This window comes from Labrus mixtus, chromosome 8 (assembly GCF_963584025.1).
Source record: "Labrus mixtus chromosome 8, fLabMix1.1, whole genome shotgun sequence".
NCBI classification, from domain to species: Eukaryota; Metazoa; Chordata; class Actinopteri; order Labriformes; family Labridae; genus Labrus; species Labrus mixtus.
In genome coordinates, this window is record NC_083619.1 from 17,059,545 (window position 1) to 17,079,644 (window position 20,100).

At 40.9% G+C, this 20,100-nt stretch overlaps 2 protein-coding genes and 1 long non-coding RNA gene across 6 annotated transcripts in view; 1 reads left to right on the plus strand and 2 right to left on the minus strand.

Annotated features, from left to right (window-relative positions):
• Positions 1–20,100, minus strand: part of ss18 (SS18 subunit of BAF chromatin remodeling complex) — a 152,886-nt gene that overhangs the window by 43,456 nt on the left and 89,330 nt on the right. The gene's annotated exons all lie outside the window — the stretch shown is intronic.
• On the minus strand, positions 969–13,427 carry kctd1 (potassium channel tetramerization domain containing 1). 4 transcript variants are annotated; one of them, XM_061044760.1, is made up of 5 exons: positions 13,049–13,427; positions 7,298–7,476; positions 6,275–6,419; positions 4,335–4,640; positions 969–2,186 (listed from the first exon to the last, which is right to left on the minus strand). In XM_061044760.1, exons 1-5 carry the CDS (start codon positions 13,055–13,057, stop codon positions 2,025–2,027), a joined length of 801 nt encoding a protein of 266 aa, XP_060900743.1. In that variant the 5' UTR covers positions 13,058–13,427; the 3' UTR covers positions 969–2,024. The 4 variants fall into 4 exon arrangements, with proteins under 4 accessions (XP_060900743.1, XP_060900742.1, XP_060900744.1 ...); XM_061044759.1 differs by lacking the exon at positions 13,049–13,427 and adding an exon at positions 12,949–13,037; XM_061044761.1 differs by lacking the exon at positions 13,049–13,427 and adding an exon at positions 12,344–12,816.
• LOC132979181 (uncharacterized) lies at positions 14,860–19,710 on the plus strand. The gene is made up of 2 exons (XR_009674031.1): positions 14,860–14,948; positions 19,523–19,710. It is a non-coding gene; the product is annotated as an uncharacterized LOC132979181 (long non-coding RNA).

Consider the following 20,100-nt stretch of genomic DNA (forward strand, 5'->3'; position numbering starts at 1 on the left):
GTGCTTTATAAATACCTCTTTTAGCTTACAGCTAACAATGTGGTTGGCCAATAATAGTACTGTTATCTCACAGTTTATTGCCTGTCTTTGCTAAAGAGAGACAGGAAATGTGAAGAGAGAGAGAATCAGGACAGGGAGACAAACCTGGAGGACCGCAGCCTCTTTAGGGTGCCATGCTCTAACATCTGAGCTAAACTAGCACCCAAATTTACCGAGTATTTGTGGAGAATTTTACAATTGTAATTGCTGTGATGCAGATTAACTATTGATGATTTGGTTTTATGTTGATTTTAAAAATAAAACATCAATTATATTTCACCTAAAACAGTTGTATGAGTCTGTAAAGTCTAATAGTTGTAGCTGAGTGTTGCCATGTTGTTACCTGCTCCATGAATCCTTGCTAATTACATGGGCACTGAAAGTATGATTTTATGATTAAAGCAAAGCATCTCTCCGTACACCACTCTCAGTTGCACCTCTAGCCTCTGAGAAAAACAGTCAGCCCGACGAGAATCTAGGGCACAGAGGCCTGAAAGGGAGACATATAGCATAAACCGTAGATAGCCAAAGAAAGTGGAGATTCTGCCAAAAGGGAGGAAGACAAGACGACAGGGCTCCGTGTGGGATTTCACTTTGTATTTTGGCCCTGCAGGGATATGTGGAAGCACAACTGACAGGACTTGCGTGGATAAGTCGGTTCTATTCAATATAACTAAGTAAAGAATGCTCCATGTAGTCACTGATGCACCAGCACAAATCCTCCAAGGTATAATAATGCCTTGGTAAAGTAGTTTTACCTCTGGTACAGAATCACTACATAATGTTAAAGAATGTACTTGAATAAATTAAGGATGTTTAAAGATGGTAAAAGCTTGGATAGATCCAGTGAATTAAAATGTTAAGTATTCACACGTTTGAATGTAAGAAAAATCCCAATATCAATGTGAAAACAGGAAGCGGACACCATGACAGCTTTAGTTGAGATTTATTTCACTTTGTTTTGCTACATTCCTCTTTTCTCAAATCTAGGGAGCGTAGGTGGGTCAGTCATCTTAGAAATACTTTATATCCAACTTTATATCAACATGTGCTACAAGTAAAAGTGATCTCGAAGTGGGCAGTACAATAAGCTTTTATCTGTTCAGTCATGTCTGAGACAACAAGTGTGCTTTAAAAAGATTTAATGTAGAAAACACACATATACAATGAAAAAAAGTACAAGTCATGACTCAGAGGAATATTATGATCCAATTAAATCATTGTGGGATTTGTAGTTCAAACTCCCTAATGAGGCAAATGGAATGAATGTATGACTTACTAAATTATTGTATTACTGTGTATAGAATGGACTATGGTGTTTAATTCTGATAGTATTTTCAGCTATATTTTAAGGTTTAATTTAATAAAATAACTTCCATCAATGTAAAAAAAAAAAACACTTCATTGGTATTACAATATTCAACATCATGTTCATGGTGAAAAAAAGGATGCTTTGAAAACATATTCATGACAACTGAGACATTCTGTACTGTAAGCAACACATTAGTGACCTTTTTTTTTTACAGCGAGGGGTAAAAACAGACTTTTCCAATTTGCCAGTGAGACACAAAATCCATTCACTGATGACAAGCTTTGCAATATACTACATCAGCAATGAAAGGCTTTTTAATTTATATGGGTGTAATAGAAATCATATTTAACCTAATGTAGGCTCTAAGTTTTAAAACAAACTTTGTTTGGGGATCCAGCATATATAAATCCTTTTTAAATTGGCTTATGGGGGCTAGACAATCACAAATGTCCTCGCAATCTCAAACTTATCAAATGTCCTGTATCTTCTTATGGCAAAAAAATCTCCTGTTGCACCTCATTATTTAATTCTCTAGATGGTTCTCAAGTTCAAAAAAGCAAAAACATTAACAAGGAAACGAAAAAAAAAAACAGAGTCCACAGAGCTCTGTAGCATCGAAGCATTTAGGCTGCCACAGAAAAAAGTCTAGCACCTCCTGCTGCCTGGGAGGTTTCTAATCCAGCTGCTCCTGCTTTATCCTGTTTGAATTGGGTCCTCGCTGATTTGACCTCCTCAGTTCCCTCCTCAGGACGTACTCGCTGAATTGGGAAGAGTCCACGCCTCCACCGCAGGAGCCAGCGATTTCGAAGCCGCGTTGCTGGAGACGCTCTAAAACCTGAGGGAGGAGGAACAGGAGAAAAATTGTAAGATGTCAGAAGAAAGTCAGGATACAATTACAGAGGTAAAAGCACCATTAGTATTGTTTTCTTCAGCAGACTTTGAGTAGGAGATGCCTGACAAATCCTTTAAGAAAGTTTTACTAGTTCCTTGAAACTATAATTCGAAGAAACTAACGTAACCTCTGACCTTTGTGGTACTTCTGCAAAAACTCGAAAAGCACAGAAGTATCCCAACTTTTCTAGTTATACGCAGCCAAGTTATTCTAACATTGGAAACAGCTTTGGGAGTGAGCTGCAGCAACATACGGCCTGTGACGGGAATTTGGATGAGTCTTCCACAAAACCAAGAGCCTCTCGTTTTGCCTCGTTTTCATTGTTTCAGGGTTGTATACGTGTGTTTGTCAGCGTGTGTGTGTGTGTAGCTGTTCCTCATCACGCAGCCTCGCAGACATATACAGACGTGTCCGGGGGGCCTGTAGGATCACATTCCATCGAAGAGGCCCCGGGGAGCAGTGAAGCTTTCTCTCTGCCACTTGGCTCAGTGTGGACTGCTCAGCAAACCCACCCTCCTCCCCTCCTCTCCTCTCCCCTCGCTTTCTCCCCCAGCCCTCAGGCCCAAGCCTCCGCCAAAACTACAAAGGTCCCCCTACTGCTGGCAGCTCTCTCTGCCCCCCCTTCCTTCTCTGAAAACCCCCGCCCTGCCTCCATTAGCCGCAGATACAGCATCCACCGCCGGCGTGCTTTAATAACCAAACAGGATTATGGGCCCAGCCTGGGGACAACCTGCCAGGGAGCATGCTCACTCTCTTGCTTGCTCTCCACGACTCACATACTTCATAGGCGGGTTTGTTTGTGTGTTTTTTAGGAGGGAGATGGAGATTTGACTTCCTCCAATGGAGACACGGTCCAAATCATTGTGAATCTTTTCAAAAATGCCTCTCTTCCATCTTTTATTGATGCGTATCTGAGGATTCTACCATCAATGAATCAGTGGAATATCAATATATAATCACAGGCATACCCTATTGCCAAATACATACTGATAAAAAATACATTTTAAACTTATTTTCTGTATGAAGAGGCTATCTTTTTAATATCTTATCATAGTCTAACAAATATGATCATTCCTCAAAGCTGTTTTGCTAAATTCAGGATAATATTACATCCTTTAAAGTCCTGTCAATGTGACGCCAAGATCAAGAGTATAATGAAACTTATTTGTACATCAATTTGGAAAGTCGAAAATACTAAATCACAGATTTTCATGTGGAAAAAACAGAACTCTCCAAACTTCTCTAACAGGTTGATTCAGACGATAATAAAGGATGTCTTTGATCAACAAAAATAACGTCATGTGGCGTCACTTTTCTTACTTTGCTTAATGGGAGCATGGAGCTCACATGAATTGCTGCTACTTACATGATGTTTTTTAAATGTTTTACACTTTTTTTTTTTTATTCTTCACTTTAAAGTGAACACTGATACAGCGACCCCTAAGGACACTTAAACAGGTAATGTTTACTTAAGTTTTGTTTTAATTGCCTCCTGAAAGTGAGCACTTTCTCCTGCTGTCAGTTAGTTTTTCATATTTTGCTCATACAGGACTTTTTGTTATCAAGATCCTGAGACTCAACCATCTTCCACTTAAAGAGTTAAGATCCACCATGAATCCATTGACTGTGGCTTTTCTGGAGCTTGGACCTGAAGCCCACAATCTGCTTTAATGTACAGGTTTTTTTTCAGTGCTCCAAGATGCATGATTTTTTAAAAACTGTCCGTCCTCCAGCTTTGCAGCCTTTTCTTGAAATCATTATTCAGGTCAGGTCACAGACAAGTAAAGATAGTGGTAGACTTGTGTAATGATGGCTCTCTAAATTGATGCTTTGATGAACTCATCAAAGGGCTCATTTTTCTGCGAGGCTGTTCTTGTGATTCGTTTGGATTAAAAAAGAGATTTTGACATCTGACATCAGTAAAACTCTAAATATCTACAGTATTAGAGCAGATAAAAAGGCTGAATGAACACATGGTCACCTTGGTTAACTTCTTCTGTGTTCAATAGAAAGGAAATTAATAGAAAAGATTGAGTGTTTAAGGTTATGAGGGCTAAAATGACAAAATGAAGATACAGCTGTTTTCAATACCTGAACAGAGTTGAGGTGGCAGTATCCGTTCAGAGGGAAGCGGATAACGTGCGTGGAGTCGTGGTTCCAGCCGGCATTGACAGAGTTGCACATGACGTCGCCGATTTCCGGAAACACGTCTTCGATCAGGGCCTTGTCGCCGCTGAGTGTGATCCTCTCGCCCAGGTCAGGAGCCACGCGTACTACCAAACACTCGCAGGGGCGGGACACCCGGCTCAGCTCCTGGTCCTGACGCCAGCGCTCCAGCTCGGCCAGCATTGGCTGCAGCTGGAAGTACCGTGCCTCCTCGTACAACAGACTGTAATCCTACAGGAGGAGGATCACATTTATTTATTAAACATGGCAACTTTGGTCGAACATTTTAAAGATGTTGATGTTATGGTGGTTATGTTAATGTGAGTTCAACTTGATCAGCTTTTCAAGCCTCAGTTCTCATCATCAAAGCAAGTGCTTCATAATACGGCCTACAGGTTTAAGATACTGATGATGTGATGTCAAACATCTCTAATGCCCCCTAATAAGTAAAGCCAATGTCAAAATAATACTTCAAGGGTAGCTAAAATGAGCCCAGTTACCCTTTAACATTTGACCATATCAATGCAGTAATATCTATTTAAAATATTTATATTTTGTACAGGTATACCATACAAACTGTATTGTTTTAAAGAAGCATGCAGTATAATTTCAATATATAGGGGAGAACATCATGTGACTCCTGCTGGTTCTTAAATTCAACACTGTAATAATCTGAAAACATCCAAAATACTTTGGAATATGTGATACAAATATATAAAATATGTAAGATAAACACTCTTGTTTGTATGGATTATGTTTTTATTAACAGCTACTCACATGCAAATGAAATCAACCTGGCTAAAAAATCTCTCCTGTTCCTTTTTTAAACATAAAACTCAGGAATTTGGTCACCAATCCAACAGAAAACATTTACCATTAATATTTACCGTATGAATATAAGTCTTGTATTTTTTAGGTAGGCTGGGCTGAGTTGTAAAAAGTTAGCAGCTTAATGAAGCAGAAAATACATTTCTCCAATGCTACAGCGCAAAAATATCTATAAACAGAATCAGTTACAAGTTGTGATTTCCTTCTTATGCCGATCCTGAACAGAAACACAACAACAAAGAAGTCTGAAAACCACTGTTCTGCATGAACAAGCAATAAACCACGGCGAAGACACTATTCAACAAAAATTAGAAAAAAAATCTGAGTGGAGGAGATGTAGTGCGACATGTAACACAGGGCTGTGTGGGGTAGAGGAGCAGATCCTTTACCCGCAGGACTGCAGGGCCTGAAACGCAACACATCCCAGTTTTTCTCCTTTTTGCTCCTCTAAAAAATAAAAAAATAAAAATCAACTAAATGTGAATGTGGCCTCAGCTTGAACTTGAGACTTTCTTTTGTCTTTGCTTTTTTTTTTTAGCTGACATACTTTCCACTGATTGAGTCACAGTGTGGACAGTCCATCAGATAATGTAGGATTTGTTTTCTCCTGGGGCTAGTTAAGTAATTACTGACTTAATGACACATAAAGTTAAAAAAAAAAGGGGGAATTCTAACGTGTCACATACAGTGAGACTCACCCTGGATGGACACTTGGCATGGGAATAGAGAGCTCTGAAGAAATGTGGCGCCACAAGATTTATTTATTTGTCCTGATGCAAAATGATTGTTCTCCTGACATATCTCCAAAGCATCTGCAGCAGCTAGAAGCTGGAGGGGATCAAGCTTAACCTCGTGATGAGTACATGCATAATGATTGAGCTTTGTTTGCTCTCATATTTAGTCTCCAGCATGGGAACCGTTTATTTTTTGGAGGTCCAGTGACCAAAGGCATACCCCGGCTTTAGCATTCATTGTGTGTGCTAAGTTGCTGACTGGCTGATAGGACTTTACAGTTTCTGGGATGGACATGCACTCACTTTGAAGTCGTCTGGAATGAGGAGCTTGGACGTCCTGAGGAAGTTGAGGATGTAGCGGAACATGTGTCCATCCCTGTCAATGAAGTAGTGCTGCTTCAGGCTGTCCAGGACTATGGGCTCTGTGCCATCAAAGAGACGACCGATTCTACCCGCAGAGAGGGGAGAGGGAGGCAGAGAGGGAGGGAGGGAGGGAGGGTGACAACATGACAACATTAGCAATCTTATATATTTCTATTTGTGCATGCTAAAGTTTGTCGTGAGCTGTTGAGTTTCTGTTTCTAGCACCTTGTCAAGTGAGGTGGAAAAAATGAGAGAGAGAGAGAGAGAGAAAGAGAGAGAGGGAGAAATTATACAGTGAAGCAAGAGCATGTGCAGAGGGATGTGACTCACTCACAGGCTCTGAAAGGTTTTTTACACCTTCGCACAGATATGCACACATTGAAAGAAAGAATTGAAAAGCAGAGGTGGTCTGAGAAGGTCAGGGCCAGCTGGTAGTTGGTTGCCTGAGGCAGGGTGCCAGTCACCCTCGGGCCTCAGGCTCAGGGCGACAGTTCAGCCTTCCGGCATCCAGATGGCCCCATGCCCTTTGGCCCTTTACTGCTGCTGTGACATCTGTCAGAATAACCAAGTTGCCTTTGTCTGTGCTCTGCATTCTGCACTCGAAGCTCCTGCAAATTGTTTACCACTCAAAAATAACTCTGGGCTTTTTTGATGAACCAAAAGCATCTGATAGTGCATCCTTTAAAAAAAGAGTAAACTTTTAAAAACCAAACTCAGTTTCTCCGCCAAATACATCCACAAGATATTTTTGTGATTTGAAGAGATGTGACATTTGTTTAATGTCACAGGATGACATTCTGTTGCTGATAAACACATCTGACTTGTACAGAAACCAAATCTTCCACAAATCCTCCCTTCCTTTTATGAGCAAAATACAAAAAAACAAAACATTTTTATTGAAAAAAAACCAACTATATCTGCAGCTAAAACATAAACTACAAATGAATGTTAGAGTTGACTCACCGGGATTCTGGGTATTTTGTTAATGTGGCCAGACTGCTGGTGTACATGTGTCCGCCCACATCGATGTGCACAGGAGCATTGGACTTGGTGAGCTGTGCAGGTGTGGGGATGCCCTGGTTACTTAAGGGAGACACTGGCGACCGTGTGATCATGGGCCTGGACATACTGGAGCGATGATCCTGTAAGGCAAAATAGAGGGAGAAATAATTACAACCCAGGAAGGTAAGTTCGACAGGAAGATATCTTGATTTCTGTTTTTCTTCTTCAGATCAAGATGTGAATACAGCTTTGCAACCACAAGGGAGTTAAAAAATGAGATTTAGAAAATTAACTTCTGTGTAAAAAAAAAAAGAAGAAGAAAGAAACAGCAATTTTCACATTTCTGTAACCTAACACACTCTTCAGTCAGGAGTGAAAAGAAAGATTTTTCTTCTCTGCAAGTTGGAGCAGCCTGACCTTGACCTGAATGTTGCCACAATCCACAAGCATCCACTCCTGTGGGCCATAATCTCCAAAACCAAATTAATTTGAAGCATCAATCTCACAGTCTTGGAAAATGAGCAATAATGACTCTTGATTTGAATACTGTAATAGGATTTGGAGGAATTGTCTCCTGTTAACCTACAAACACCATTAGCAGACAATTTGTGAGAGCTCTCAGAAGAAAATGACTTCACCCCTCCAAAAAGTTTCACAGCCAGAGAAAAGATGGGAGAAAAAGGGAAGTGTGTGTTTGTGTGTGTGTGCAACATCACAATCGCTGACAATACCTGCAGATCGAACCATCATATGTGCATCCAAAATATGGATTAACCAAATTAAATAGAGGATTGTGCGTGCGTAATGCTAACAAAAACGTGACATCTCCGGACATATACCCACTGAACATTCAACAAAACCTAAGTGTCTGTCACTGCGCTCCTCCAGCAGGAGTGACAGCTCGACCCCACACTAACTGTCAGTTCTCTCTCCCTTTTTTTTCTAAGATGAAATCGGACTTTACGCGTTTTACCTGCGCCGGCATCACTGTGTTTGGAGAGGATGTCAGCGAGTGGTCATTCTGCTTGAGAGACGCAGCGGGCATCGGCTCTCCTCGGACTGAGAACATGAGTGAAGAGGGCTCCCTGCACTCCGCCGCTCGGATCGGGAGCCGTTTGAGCGACGCGTGCACCGACTCATCCACGGAACTGATTGGACGCGGTCGCTTCCTCGCTTTCTGATGCGTTAAGTCCATGATGTCCGTTTCGTCCATTACGGCGCAGACTTTAAGGTGTGCAGATAGGATCGCGGTCGGTCTCTCGTCTTTATTTTGACACCAACGCACACCTGCCAAATGTGGAGAGGCGTGAAAAGCGAGCACCGGGGGAAGAGCGGCGCCGTGGCTGTCACACGGAGCAGCGTCTTCGCAATGGCTGGGAGAAGTCAAAGCCCCCGACAACATTAGCATTGTAGCGCCCGCGGCTCTTCTGGGCTGTCGCTGTTTCAGTGGCAGGTATGAGTGTCGCATTTTCAGAATAATACTAATCCTGCCTGGCATAAAAAAAAAAAAAGGATCATCTCGTTGTCGACTCGGGGTCCGGGCGCACATCTGGACCTGTCACATCTGGCCTTTGCCCTTTAGGAGCAATGTTTGCACACGAAGTCACACTGCTCCAGATGCTCATTGTTCAGCCGCAGATTTGATCACACGCTCCCTCGAAATAACAGACCCACAAAGTTCAGTGAAAGGACCCAAACGGTGACCAACCCACTCATCCACCTGGGCATAAATGGCCCCTTAATATCCTCCACCCACACACACGCACACACACACACACACACACACACACACACACACACACACACACACACACACACACACACACACACACACACTTCACTCTTTAGCTCCTGCTCATCAAAATGGCTGCAATCATTAACAGCATTTCCAGACGCCCTCATGCATTACTTAAACTTCTCATATCACAGTATACACTGATAATAACTGATATAAAGTGTGATATATGTGCAAAAACGTCAAAGGGGAACGGGACCATGCATGAGTCACCTCACAAAAGAGGACATAAAACATCTTGTTGATTAGTTTCTCGATATTGCTCTCGGCAGATATCAGAGTAAACTGTGTGACTCCTGCAGAGTGTAGAAACAACCACCAATGACCACATGAGTTTTTCAAAAACCACCACACTGATGACACCACAGAGTAGAAACCCGCACCACAACATGTCCAATTGCTGTTCAAACTCCTACAACAGCACTCTCCTGGGCTGTTTTTTTTTTCTTTGCACAGAAAATGCAGGGAATCCACAAATTTTAATAACATTCAGATTAAAATTAATTAGTTCAACCACTGGCCTTAAAACATCCACACTCCTGCTTCTCATTGGCAGTGTGAGTTTCACACCTAGATACCCAATTAGCAATTAAGCTTGCCTTTGAGTGCAGGCCTCCAATGCGGTGTGTGATCCTGGTCTGATTTGCATGCCGCTTGTGCACGCGCTGATAAGCGCAGGCAGCAGCCATACATAGTTTTAAAATTCAACTCCAGAATCCCTCGCAGAAGGCAAAGGGGCCTGCGGGGCACGAGAGAGAGAGAAATCACATGGCTGCTCTTCAAAAGGGGACCTGTGTAAGGCAGCCGGCAAAGTGCGTGGGATCACACTCAGAATGCAGGTAATTTGTTCCCTGACTAATTTGTGGAGATGGTGCTGTGTGTGTGCGTGTCTGTGTGTGTGCCTGTGGAGAGTAAGTTCTGAAAACAGCTTGGTGGAATTGGATTTCCTCAAAGCCTTGTCATCGCAAAGGTGGATTGAGTGTAAAATCTGTGAGGCATTATGGAAAATTGCAGGGGAGAGAGAAGAGAGGGTGAAAGAGAACTAGTGGCTGGCTGGGTTGGTGGGTGGGTGGGTGGTGGATGGGGGTAAAACAGCTCCTAGCCTTTATCACAAAATCACTCCGAGTTGTTGGAAGTTAAGATACATGCGTTGCGCGCCTTTTAAAGTTATTTCTTGTACTCTTTATCTTAAGGACAAGGTCAAAGCTCACAACATTGTCATAATTCATCAACAATCAGCTGCAGATATTCACATCACATCTTCCACAACAGCGTTTTTCTACCTGTTGCACTTTGAATCTGGCACAGAGCTAAAAAAAAAAAAAAAAAAAAAAAAAGTCTCCTGTGTATAGTTGTTTGTAGAGCCATGTTCCCAAAGTTTCCAGCCTTTGTGAAACAAGCTGAAATGTATAAGTGATTCAGGAATTTGCTTGTTTTACCATTTTGTATAATTGTGTTGCACCACAGTATGCACATACAAATCTGAAACAGGCACGATGCATCAAACTACTTGGGTTGCTCTTGTTATTTTCCATCCCTGGTATTAAGTCTTTCAAGGCACTTTGTGCAAAACTATCTTCTTTATCTCAAGGAACACACACTGCAGCTCTGTTTACATGATTAGTAATCTAATACCCCAAAAAATGCTCCTAAAGCTTCGGGAACAACTACCTGTCTGCTTCGTAATAATCAAAGGTCCCGCTGGGCTCAACATCAACAACAAACTATGGCGTTCATTTTTTCCATCCCACAATGCAGCTCTGCATGCACTGTTTCGAAATATCGCAGAAGACACAATTAGCATTTCAGATCAGAACATTAACATTCAGTTGGAGGCTGGCAGACTGGTATTTACATAATCTGGATGGGTTGTCTCTGCTTCGTTGCCCACGGCCATTTGATACAAATGTCCACAGAGTTAAGGTTAACTTCAGTCACTGTTGAGCCTGTTGTGTGAGTTACTGGACATCCAGGGTTAATATTGAGGGCTGGGGGTCTGCACAGGTGTATCTACAGTTGTTTGCTAATATTAAGTATTTGGGTGAAACTGAAGAAATGTCATCAATATTTTCTTGTTTTAATCTCTCACAACAAGTTGACATGCAGTCTGAGTCAGGTTATAACGTCTTTTTTGAAGTTCAGATATGTATATATATTGAGTGCAACATTACCTTTGGTTTGCATTAATTGTACTTCATACTTTGAGCTGAATGTATTTCTTCAGATTCCACAGTATCGACCCTTTTCTAAGTTAGCAAGTTTGAAAAATATTCAGAGTAAAAGCTTATTTCCTAAAGGCAAGAATAGGTTTACAGGAACAAAGTAATTAAGTAATAGAAAATGTTTATTTATTTATTTAAAAAAAAAAAAAAAAATTGGGGGTGGGGGGTGGGCATGGTTATCAAATCTGTGTTCAAGAATAAACAGCACTATAACGCTGGAACAATTAAAAAAAAGAGTTCAAAAACAATCTGAGCTGATGCAAAGTTTGAGATTTTACATCCAAGTGTTGCTGGCAGAACATAATACATAGAACTGCTTGAGTTTTTTTTCTACAGAGTAGAGTCATTCATTGTGGAGCTAATGTAGCATTATGACATCATAAAGAAGGAAATGTGATCAGTGTTGTGGACACAGACCAAACTGTCCCAGGTTACAGGAGTGTCAGAGCCTCTGAACTATTACAACAGTAATCCACTGCATGAAGCTACCGCCGGGCAAATAAAGCTCCACTTACTTTGAACTTATGGTGATGTTTAACGAGCCTAACATGAACTCACTTTCTTGCATTTTAAACATGTGTCTTTTAGCCGACCAGAGTGATGAGAAGTGCAGTTAGACTGGGGAACAGATGTTCAGATGCTGTGCTGAAGCTGTAGTAGTACGCTTTTGTTAATACAGCGCCATCAAGTGACCAGTCCAGACAACCCAACATCTCAATCTCGCAATGTCATTCTGGTTATTCTCAAACCCTCTCAAACTGGTGAAACATGATGTTGGCTAAACATAGAGGGCTTTGATATCTTATTGTTACTCTTAATAAATCACTGAAAGTCTCGTCCTCCCCGCTGTGCAGTGAAGAATCTTTAAGTAATCTAATGCTCCATTTCATGCTCAGGGTGGATTCAAGTATAAACTTTATGAGGATTAATGCGTGTTTATTTAAGCAGTACATGTCCCAATGGACAAATAAGGGCTACATTATGACTTACAAAACTATATTTGCCGATTCGCTTCCGGACCTCGGAGTGGTTTACGCACGGCGTTGCCGGAAAGCCAACGGAGAGTAGAGAGGACGAAATAAGCTCCCATTTTCGTCTTCGTTTACATAAATGTGAATCTCTTAACACGGCTGAGGCTTGTATTAAAGGATGATTCACAGATTCTGCACTGACGTGTGTAAAAGGTACAGCCTGTCTTTCGGAATACGAAAAACGCCTGCGGCAAAATTACTCCACAATGGCGTCTTTCATTAGAAGATCTAGGGCAGCCAGCAGGGAAAATGACTGCTCCACGACAAAACTCGTTTAAAAAAATATACATAGTGAAGAGAAACGTGGGTTGGAGTAAGTTAAGAGCAAGTTTACACAGCAACAGAGACCCGGGGACGGCGATGTGGTCGCAGCTGAAACGCGCCAGGAGCGAATTCACACGGTGGACAAGTAAAGCGTTTGCTCGACAAGATCGCAGACAAATCCGCTTCTTGTTTCGATCAGACGTACCAAAAGCTTCGTGGATTATACCCACGCGCAAACATTTGTACAGCAACTACAGAACAAAAACCAGGAAGTGGTTAAACATTTTTAAAGAACTGTACCGCTTGAATCGCTTGGCACATGCGTAAAAGCTGCTGCGCCTCAATGTCCCAGTCCATCCAGCCACGGAAATAAAAGCAAACGAAATAAATCCCCGCTTACCTGAAACATGGAGCGGCATAAAGTATCTTTTTAGGCACCTTTTCCCTCCGATTTGGCGCCCGATCCGCTTCTCTTCCTACACCAGTGAGAAATGCAATAGCTTGGCTAAGGTAGACAGAACAAAATACAGAGAATACTTGCTCCAGGGCTCCGAAACCCCTCAAGGCAAAGATCAGGATACAATTAGCTCATGTCTCTGCCCCAGTCTAAACCAATCTGCGGAATAAAACTCCGAGCAAGGGAACAGATCACAGCAGCAGCACTGCCGGAGTCTTTGCAGAGTTTATGTTTTTATAAAATCAAATAAAGAAATCTCTTTTTTTTTCTGCATTTACAACACCCTCACTGCTCCTGCCTCCAACTTGCCTCTTGCCTCTCTCTCGCAGAGGAGCTGATTTTAATCGTTATGATTAGTTTTGATGTAACGTTCCCCCGGGCGATTGCTACAAATGGATGGAGTGTTTCTTTGCCAGGGAGGAAAAGCAGCAGATGATGATAATTATATAGATTGTTGGTGGAGTCCTTTGATTTTTTTTTTTTTTTTTTTTTTACTCCTAACCTCTGAAACATCTAACCTAACTACTCTTCTGCGACTTTAACACGCTGCATGTGCACATTGCAACTTGTTGATTAGCCTGGAATCAACTTATTAAATTAATGCAATGCGCTTAATGAAATTCTCACTCTGTAGTTTCTCCCCTTTGCTAATCCTCTCAGCATCTTTCTTCCCTTTGGACAGCATCCAAATGACGTAGTTGTATAAATAAGCACTTGCAGCTTGCCTTGCCCCAATCAAGTCTGAATCAATGCCCGAGGCTGATGCGCGAGCTCATTTCAAATGTTCAACCATGCATGATTTCGGGAAGATTGAGGCACTTCTGAGGCTTTTAGATTCACTTTGGGGATGCAGTCTGTAAAGGGAAAACACGTTCAAAGTGTTTCCTTTTGTAAAATTCCTTCATGTGAACATACAATTACTCTGTCTGAGTCAATAGTGCTGGTTTGTACACATCTGGACTTAGAATTGACAGTTTTTCCTCTACATTCTCACTAGTTGTCCTCACGCCATAGCATCCACACTATGGAATAAATCAGAAATGTCTGCTCTTGCCCCTCCTACTGTTGAAAGCACGGAACAGCAGCTATGGAGGCAAACCAACTTGGCTCTGATATTGTAACAGTATACAAGTTTAAAGCAGGAGAACACTAGAAGAGTACAGAGAACTCATCCATTTTAAACAAACATTTACAAACAGTCGATTTTATTTTAAAGTTCATCCAGGGAGAAAACTGAATCCAAGTTTGTTTTAAACTTCAAGCAACAGTGGAATAAGAGTGTCATGTCAGGGGACCAGTGACTGATGGATAAAGTATACAAACAAAATCATTTTCCAGTTCTCTTCATCAAAAGAGTCAGATCCGATCCAGGAACCATTAAACTTTCCACTTTTTGACCAGCATGTCCCACAGGAAAACAAACACAGGATTAAAGTGTTACAATTAAGTTATTTGCCCCAGAGCTTACTGGCTGGCACAGGACACCCCAAACCCTCAGCTCTCATCATACACACAAAAACACACACACACACACACACACACACACACACACACACACACACACACACATGCACACTTACGCATTTTTATGCCATTAGTCTGAGAAACTAGTGAATAAAGAACAACCCGGCTCCATTTTCCTCACAAATGGAGCCTGTTCATGAAGATCATCTCACTGTATTATTCAAAAAAATGCATTAGATTATGGTTGTAAATATGTGTTGTGTTGAAAAGCTGTATTTCTCTTGGATCTGGACCCTGAATGCCATGGCAGCTACAACAGGCAAGCTTGAGCTGGTTGCACCAGATTTCGTTGGACAAATTATCCAGATTGGTTGCAGATGTGAGTTTGACTCAAACACAAACCTCCTAGCCTGAATGACATCATGTGGTTATAAATGCATACATGGGAGAAAGGAGGGAAGGATGTTGGAAAGCGAGATTTACTCAAAAAAACTCCTTGATTAGGGCCTATGTACCTTTTCTGTTACAAATACAATTATTTAAAAAAACACTTAATTAAACAGAAGTGTTCTTCTCCTTTCAAATACAAACATAAAATTGCAAGACAATAGGCTAACTAACTACAGCTAACTTGGTCTGATATGAGCTGTAGCTTGTGTTGGGTTGGGCTCATGTCAGGCAATTTTAGTTTATATCGTCTAATGGGAGCAAATGTTGTGTAATTTCTGCTAATATTAGCAAATGTGTGCTACATTTTTGTGTTTGCTATCTTTATAACTCTACTTTTGTCGCTTTTAGATAGCATTTTAGCTTTTAGCATTACCTGAACTTGGCACTTGTTGGACTAAAGGCTGTAAAGCTAAAGATGCTCTCTTACTTAAACACTGGAATGTGACACAGTTCAAACACTAAGTAGAAGACTAAAAGGATATTTGGCATCTGAAAATGTACTGAAACATATCATAGCAAAGATACTACCTTGCTGAAAAACGTTTCTCATTCCTATTTAGGAGTTAACATTTAAGTAGCTAAACCATGCTAACAACCATTTCACCTATAGCCTATAGACGGACATTGGCCTCTATACAAAGCAGTTGTAATGCAGTATAAAAGAGATGTTAGTTTAGCCTCACACCGTGTTTACAACTGCTGCTGTACTCACCACACCCTGTTATGGCCTGTGGTTATGTAAGGGAGTGGGATGCAGAAGGCAAAGTGCTGAAGCTGCTCCAGAGCCTGACTCAATCTGCCCTGCAGGGCTGCACAGTTTTAGGCCAGAACTGTTCATCAAATATTATCTTTGGCACAATGAAAATCAGCTCTAGAGAATGACTCCATAGCTACGATTTAGTCCAAGTTGTACCACCAGAAATTAATCAAAAAGACTAAACATTAACAATATTGTAGATGAAATATGATAGTGGACACACTGAATAAAAAAAGGTGGAAACAAAAGGGCCACAATCACAACTAAAAACAAGGAAAAGATAGAGCAACATTTTTTACAGTTAACTGAGAGTGTAGGTGGCTTTTGTGTGGTTTACTGCAAAGGAAAATGTGTAGGAAGAAGAGTCATGAGGTGAAAATGGGTAAGTGGAGTTGTTATTATTATTTTTGGCTGAGACCATCAGAACAACAATCAAGCACAGGTAACTTAATAGGGGTGTTGAAAAAATTGCAACGCTGACGTGGACGATGTTGCATCGATGCAGTGACAGAACTTTATCGTACATTCTGACCAGGGTTGGAGATTAGCATCCTCTGTTTTTGTGCAGTGTCGAGAGGATCAAAAGCTGGCAGTGGCCCGTAGTGAAATGAGCAGCAGTAATGGTGCGTTCCATTTGATCTCTGAAGTCAGATGTTGGAGTTGAGTCACACCTGAGTTAACGACATTCCAGTAACGAGTTGGTTACAAGTCCGAAAAGCAACATGGATACTTCCAGGAGTACCTTTGTTATGGTTATATTTTTAATTTATTGTTGATGCATGGAGCAGCCATGTTGGATTTCAAGCTTAGGGTTACTGAAGTTCCTCCGAGTTTCCAAGTCGGGGTTCTGACTTCAGGGGGCTATCGGATGACAACTCATAATTTCCAACTTCTGAGCTCAAATAGAATGCACCATAAGCTGTACATTATAGTGTTCATGAGCAACTTAGTCTTGTTTTTGTGTAAATCAAGCCAATCTGATAGAATTGTGCAAGTTCTATCTGTGGACATGGTTTTTTATATTCAAGTGCAAACTGTCACATAGTGGGTTTTTAAAGCCTGGTATTAGCTAATACAACAAAAGCACTCCTGCGATATATCATTGTAAAATTCCCCTCATACCCAGCAATGCAGTTATGGACTTTTTTATTTTATTTAACTGGCATTGGAGTGACAGATGTTTTAAAGAGGTTGCTTTTCCAACTTGTTTTTAAGTTGTAACTGGAATGCGGTCAACTTGGGTATGAAGTTGTTTCCAGCTCTGACATTTGACTTCCCAGTTAAATGGAACGCATCATAAAATACTCCCCGTAGCGTTATCAAAAATCACTGCTAAGTGTAGCTCCGCTAAAGCTCAGTTAATTCAGTGATAAACACATTCTAATTCTGATTCTAAGTTCTTCACAATAAAAGTTAAAAGGTAAAAGGGCCTATATTGCTTTTATTGTGAAACATTCATATCAGGAAATGGAGTGTTTTCAGCTGTAGCAACTTATCAAAACTCAGACTTTTGAAATAAAAACGCAGCAGAGTAACAAAACTTCAAACCCCGCAGGAGGAATGGAGGGGGGCGGTTGTCAAGCGTGAACATGAGATTATGCGTGATCCCAAAATGAAACTCAGACTTTCCAGCAGAAACCTTTATGATTGTGATGACTCTCCTCATAAAAGTTTGTATACTTTTAAAACAAAGAATTGAGTATCTTGCCTCTCAGTCGAGGTTTACTTGCAGCTAAATCATTCTTACAAGACATAGGAGCAATAACTAAAATAACTTCAATAAACATTTTTCTGTTTATGAGCGAGACAAAGGGCATGCTGGTATGTTCTTTAATATTTGAAACAAATAACCGGTTACTTGAATACTATAAGCCTTGATTAAAATATTATATGTCAGTACATAATGCTGCTGATAAAAATAAAGTGGCTGGTAAAAAATAAAAAAAGAGTGGCTGGTGAATTTTTGTATCCAGCAGCCACAGTTGGAGGTTGTAAAAAATGTTTTCCTCTTTTTCTAGATCCTTGCTTGTGTTGTTCTTACTCTCTGATGTACATCAGCGTCCGCTAAGTGAATTGTAGAATTTTAAAAAGAAAAACTATTTCCAACCCTTGTACTGACATTTCTTGTAGATTTTCTGGACCTATATTATTTCTTTATTTTGGTTTACAATATAAGGATGTAGATGTTGTTTACATTGACTTCTAAAGCACTTTCTAAATAGTAAAAGGGGAGTTCATATTGACGTGACAGCTTGCAGTAATATGGAAAGTTGAGAAAATGCATCGTGATATTGAATGGAATGGAATCGTTGGCAGGATAATCGTAGCCGAATTGTGAGACCAGTAAAGATGAACAACCCTGGGATTACTTGTGTTTTGTTCATGCACTACTCCAGAAACTTCCACAAGGCAATATTTGTAGTTTGCATGTACATGAATTTCTCACTGTTCTATCAGGGTTATTACAAGTTACAAAGTACAAAAGGCACACATGACTAAGTCTAGTCTGCAGGTTCACAGTTTCAGTCCCGGTCAGGTCAGTAAATGTCAACGTTTGTTAGTGACACGTCACTTTTTCTGTAACTAAGGAAATACAAGGATGCCCCTTTTTTTTTGGCTTCACTTTCAGTCCCCCAAAAATGCACATTTCCCACCCACTGTGGACGGAGGAGTCGGTGTCACAACTAAGAGGGGAAGAGAGACAAGAGGAGGGGGCTGCTTGGGTAATGCTGGGAGGCTCTAATAAAATGTAATCCTATTATATGGTTCCCACTAGAGGGCAACAATAATAAAGGTTTCCCTAATAACACAAGCAGACCAAACCCAAATGGAAAACAGCTCCTCCGGACAAGTCCCACACTTGTACATATATCCTCTCATTAACCCGATTGCTTTTGGGCCACATTACATCGACAGGCCTTGGAGATTCAGCCTGTGATGGCACGGCAAGAGTTAAGTCAAACAAATGTGTTTCATCAAACCGCAGTTTGGGCTGCTCTGCATAAAGGAATTGAAGGGAGGGGGGGGGGGGGAGGAGTGAGGAGTGAGGGAATGTGTGCAGTGGGAAGTTAGGAAGCAGAGCCCCGAGGAAACCAATCAGAACTTCTCCACCCCCCCTTCCTGTGTCAAAGCCACCAGGGTCTCAGGTGTGTGTTACATGAGCTAATACCCCCCAAACTTGATTGTTTGTGTTAGAGTAATCAGAGTTTTGTAGATTAACAATTTGGAAATCATAGTCCTATCACTGGGGAACAAATCAAAGTACAGTAAAAGAACAAAGTAGAAATCAGAAGATAAGACTTTGTAGCTAAACAAACATTCATATTATCATAAAGTGGAATTCTTCCTCATTGGTTACATTAAATTAAATATTTTAATATAATTAAAAAAAAATCTGCTTCTTTACAATCAAACAGTTGTCAGAGGAGCATTGAAATGTACTTTCTTTGACTAATACAAATGAGAAATGGCGACGCCTCTGCAGGAAAAAGACGTAAACACAAACTTGCACATTTATATGATCTGATAATGTAATGAATGAGTTATTCTGCTCCCTCGCTCTCTGAAATAAACGCAGTAAAATATTCATCATAAGTGACAAGGTGAGTGAGAATATCAATCATATTCTCAAGACAGCTTGAGTTATTAAGTGAGCCAATGTAACAGTATTACCAAACCCAGAATAACAAAGTTATTTATCTCTCTCTCTCTCTCTATCTGTGTGTGTGTGTGTATGTGGATCTGAGTGTGTGTGTTGACAGCATCAGACAGGGAGAGAGAGAGAGAGAGTGTCGCATGCCTTCCTGTTCCTGTACCACCCTCCAACCCCAGAGCCGCAGACTCAAGGCAGTTTCCAGAATCAAACAATTTCACGCAGCTACTGGAGGAGGAAATGAACTGAGCCCAGAGCAATAATAAAATTATACAAATGTTATTACAGACTCGCCTGCTACTGTCCTACTTTAATTCAAATTTGGGCACTGCAGGCGCTGCTGGTGGCGGAGACCTTCCTGAATAAATCAACATTAGCTTACGTCTAAATTATTAAGGAAGTGGGAGACTTTCTTGTTTATAGTATGAATTATTAAACAAGTGTTTAACGCTGTTTTTCTTCACGAATCCCCAAATATTATTTGCTAATGATCTTTAAGGTGTGTGTTTTATCTTTTTTTCCCCTCTATGGTGTGTGCTGGGAATTGAGAATCTGAATATTCAAGTGGCAAGAAATCAGTCTGTTCTCAGTTAGATAAGCATGAGATGCACTTTGAGATATACTTGGCTGGCATGTGTATGATGTGCAAATGAGGCTCTGGTTATAACAATA

Coding starts and splice junctions, on each gene's coding strand:
- kctd1 (XM_061044758.1), bottom strand. CDS start 8,885: ATGTGCGCCCGGACCCCGAGTCGACAACGAGATGATCCTTTTTTTTTT. Junction 6,420..7,297: donor ACAAAATACCCAGAATCCCG/GTGAGTCAACTC, acceptor CTCTGCGGGTAG/AATCGGTCGTCTCTTTGATG. Junction 4,641..6,274: donor TCATTCCAGACGACTTCAAA/GTGAGTGCATGT, acceptor CTCCTCCTGTAG/GATTACAGTCTGTTGTACGA.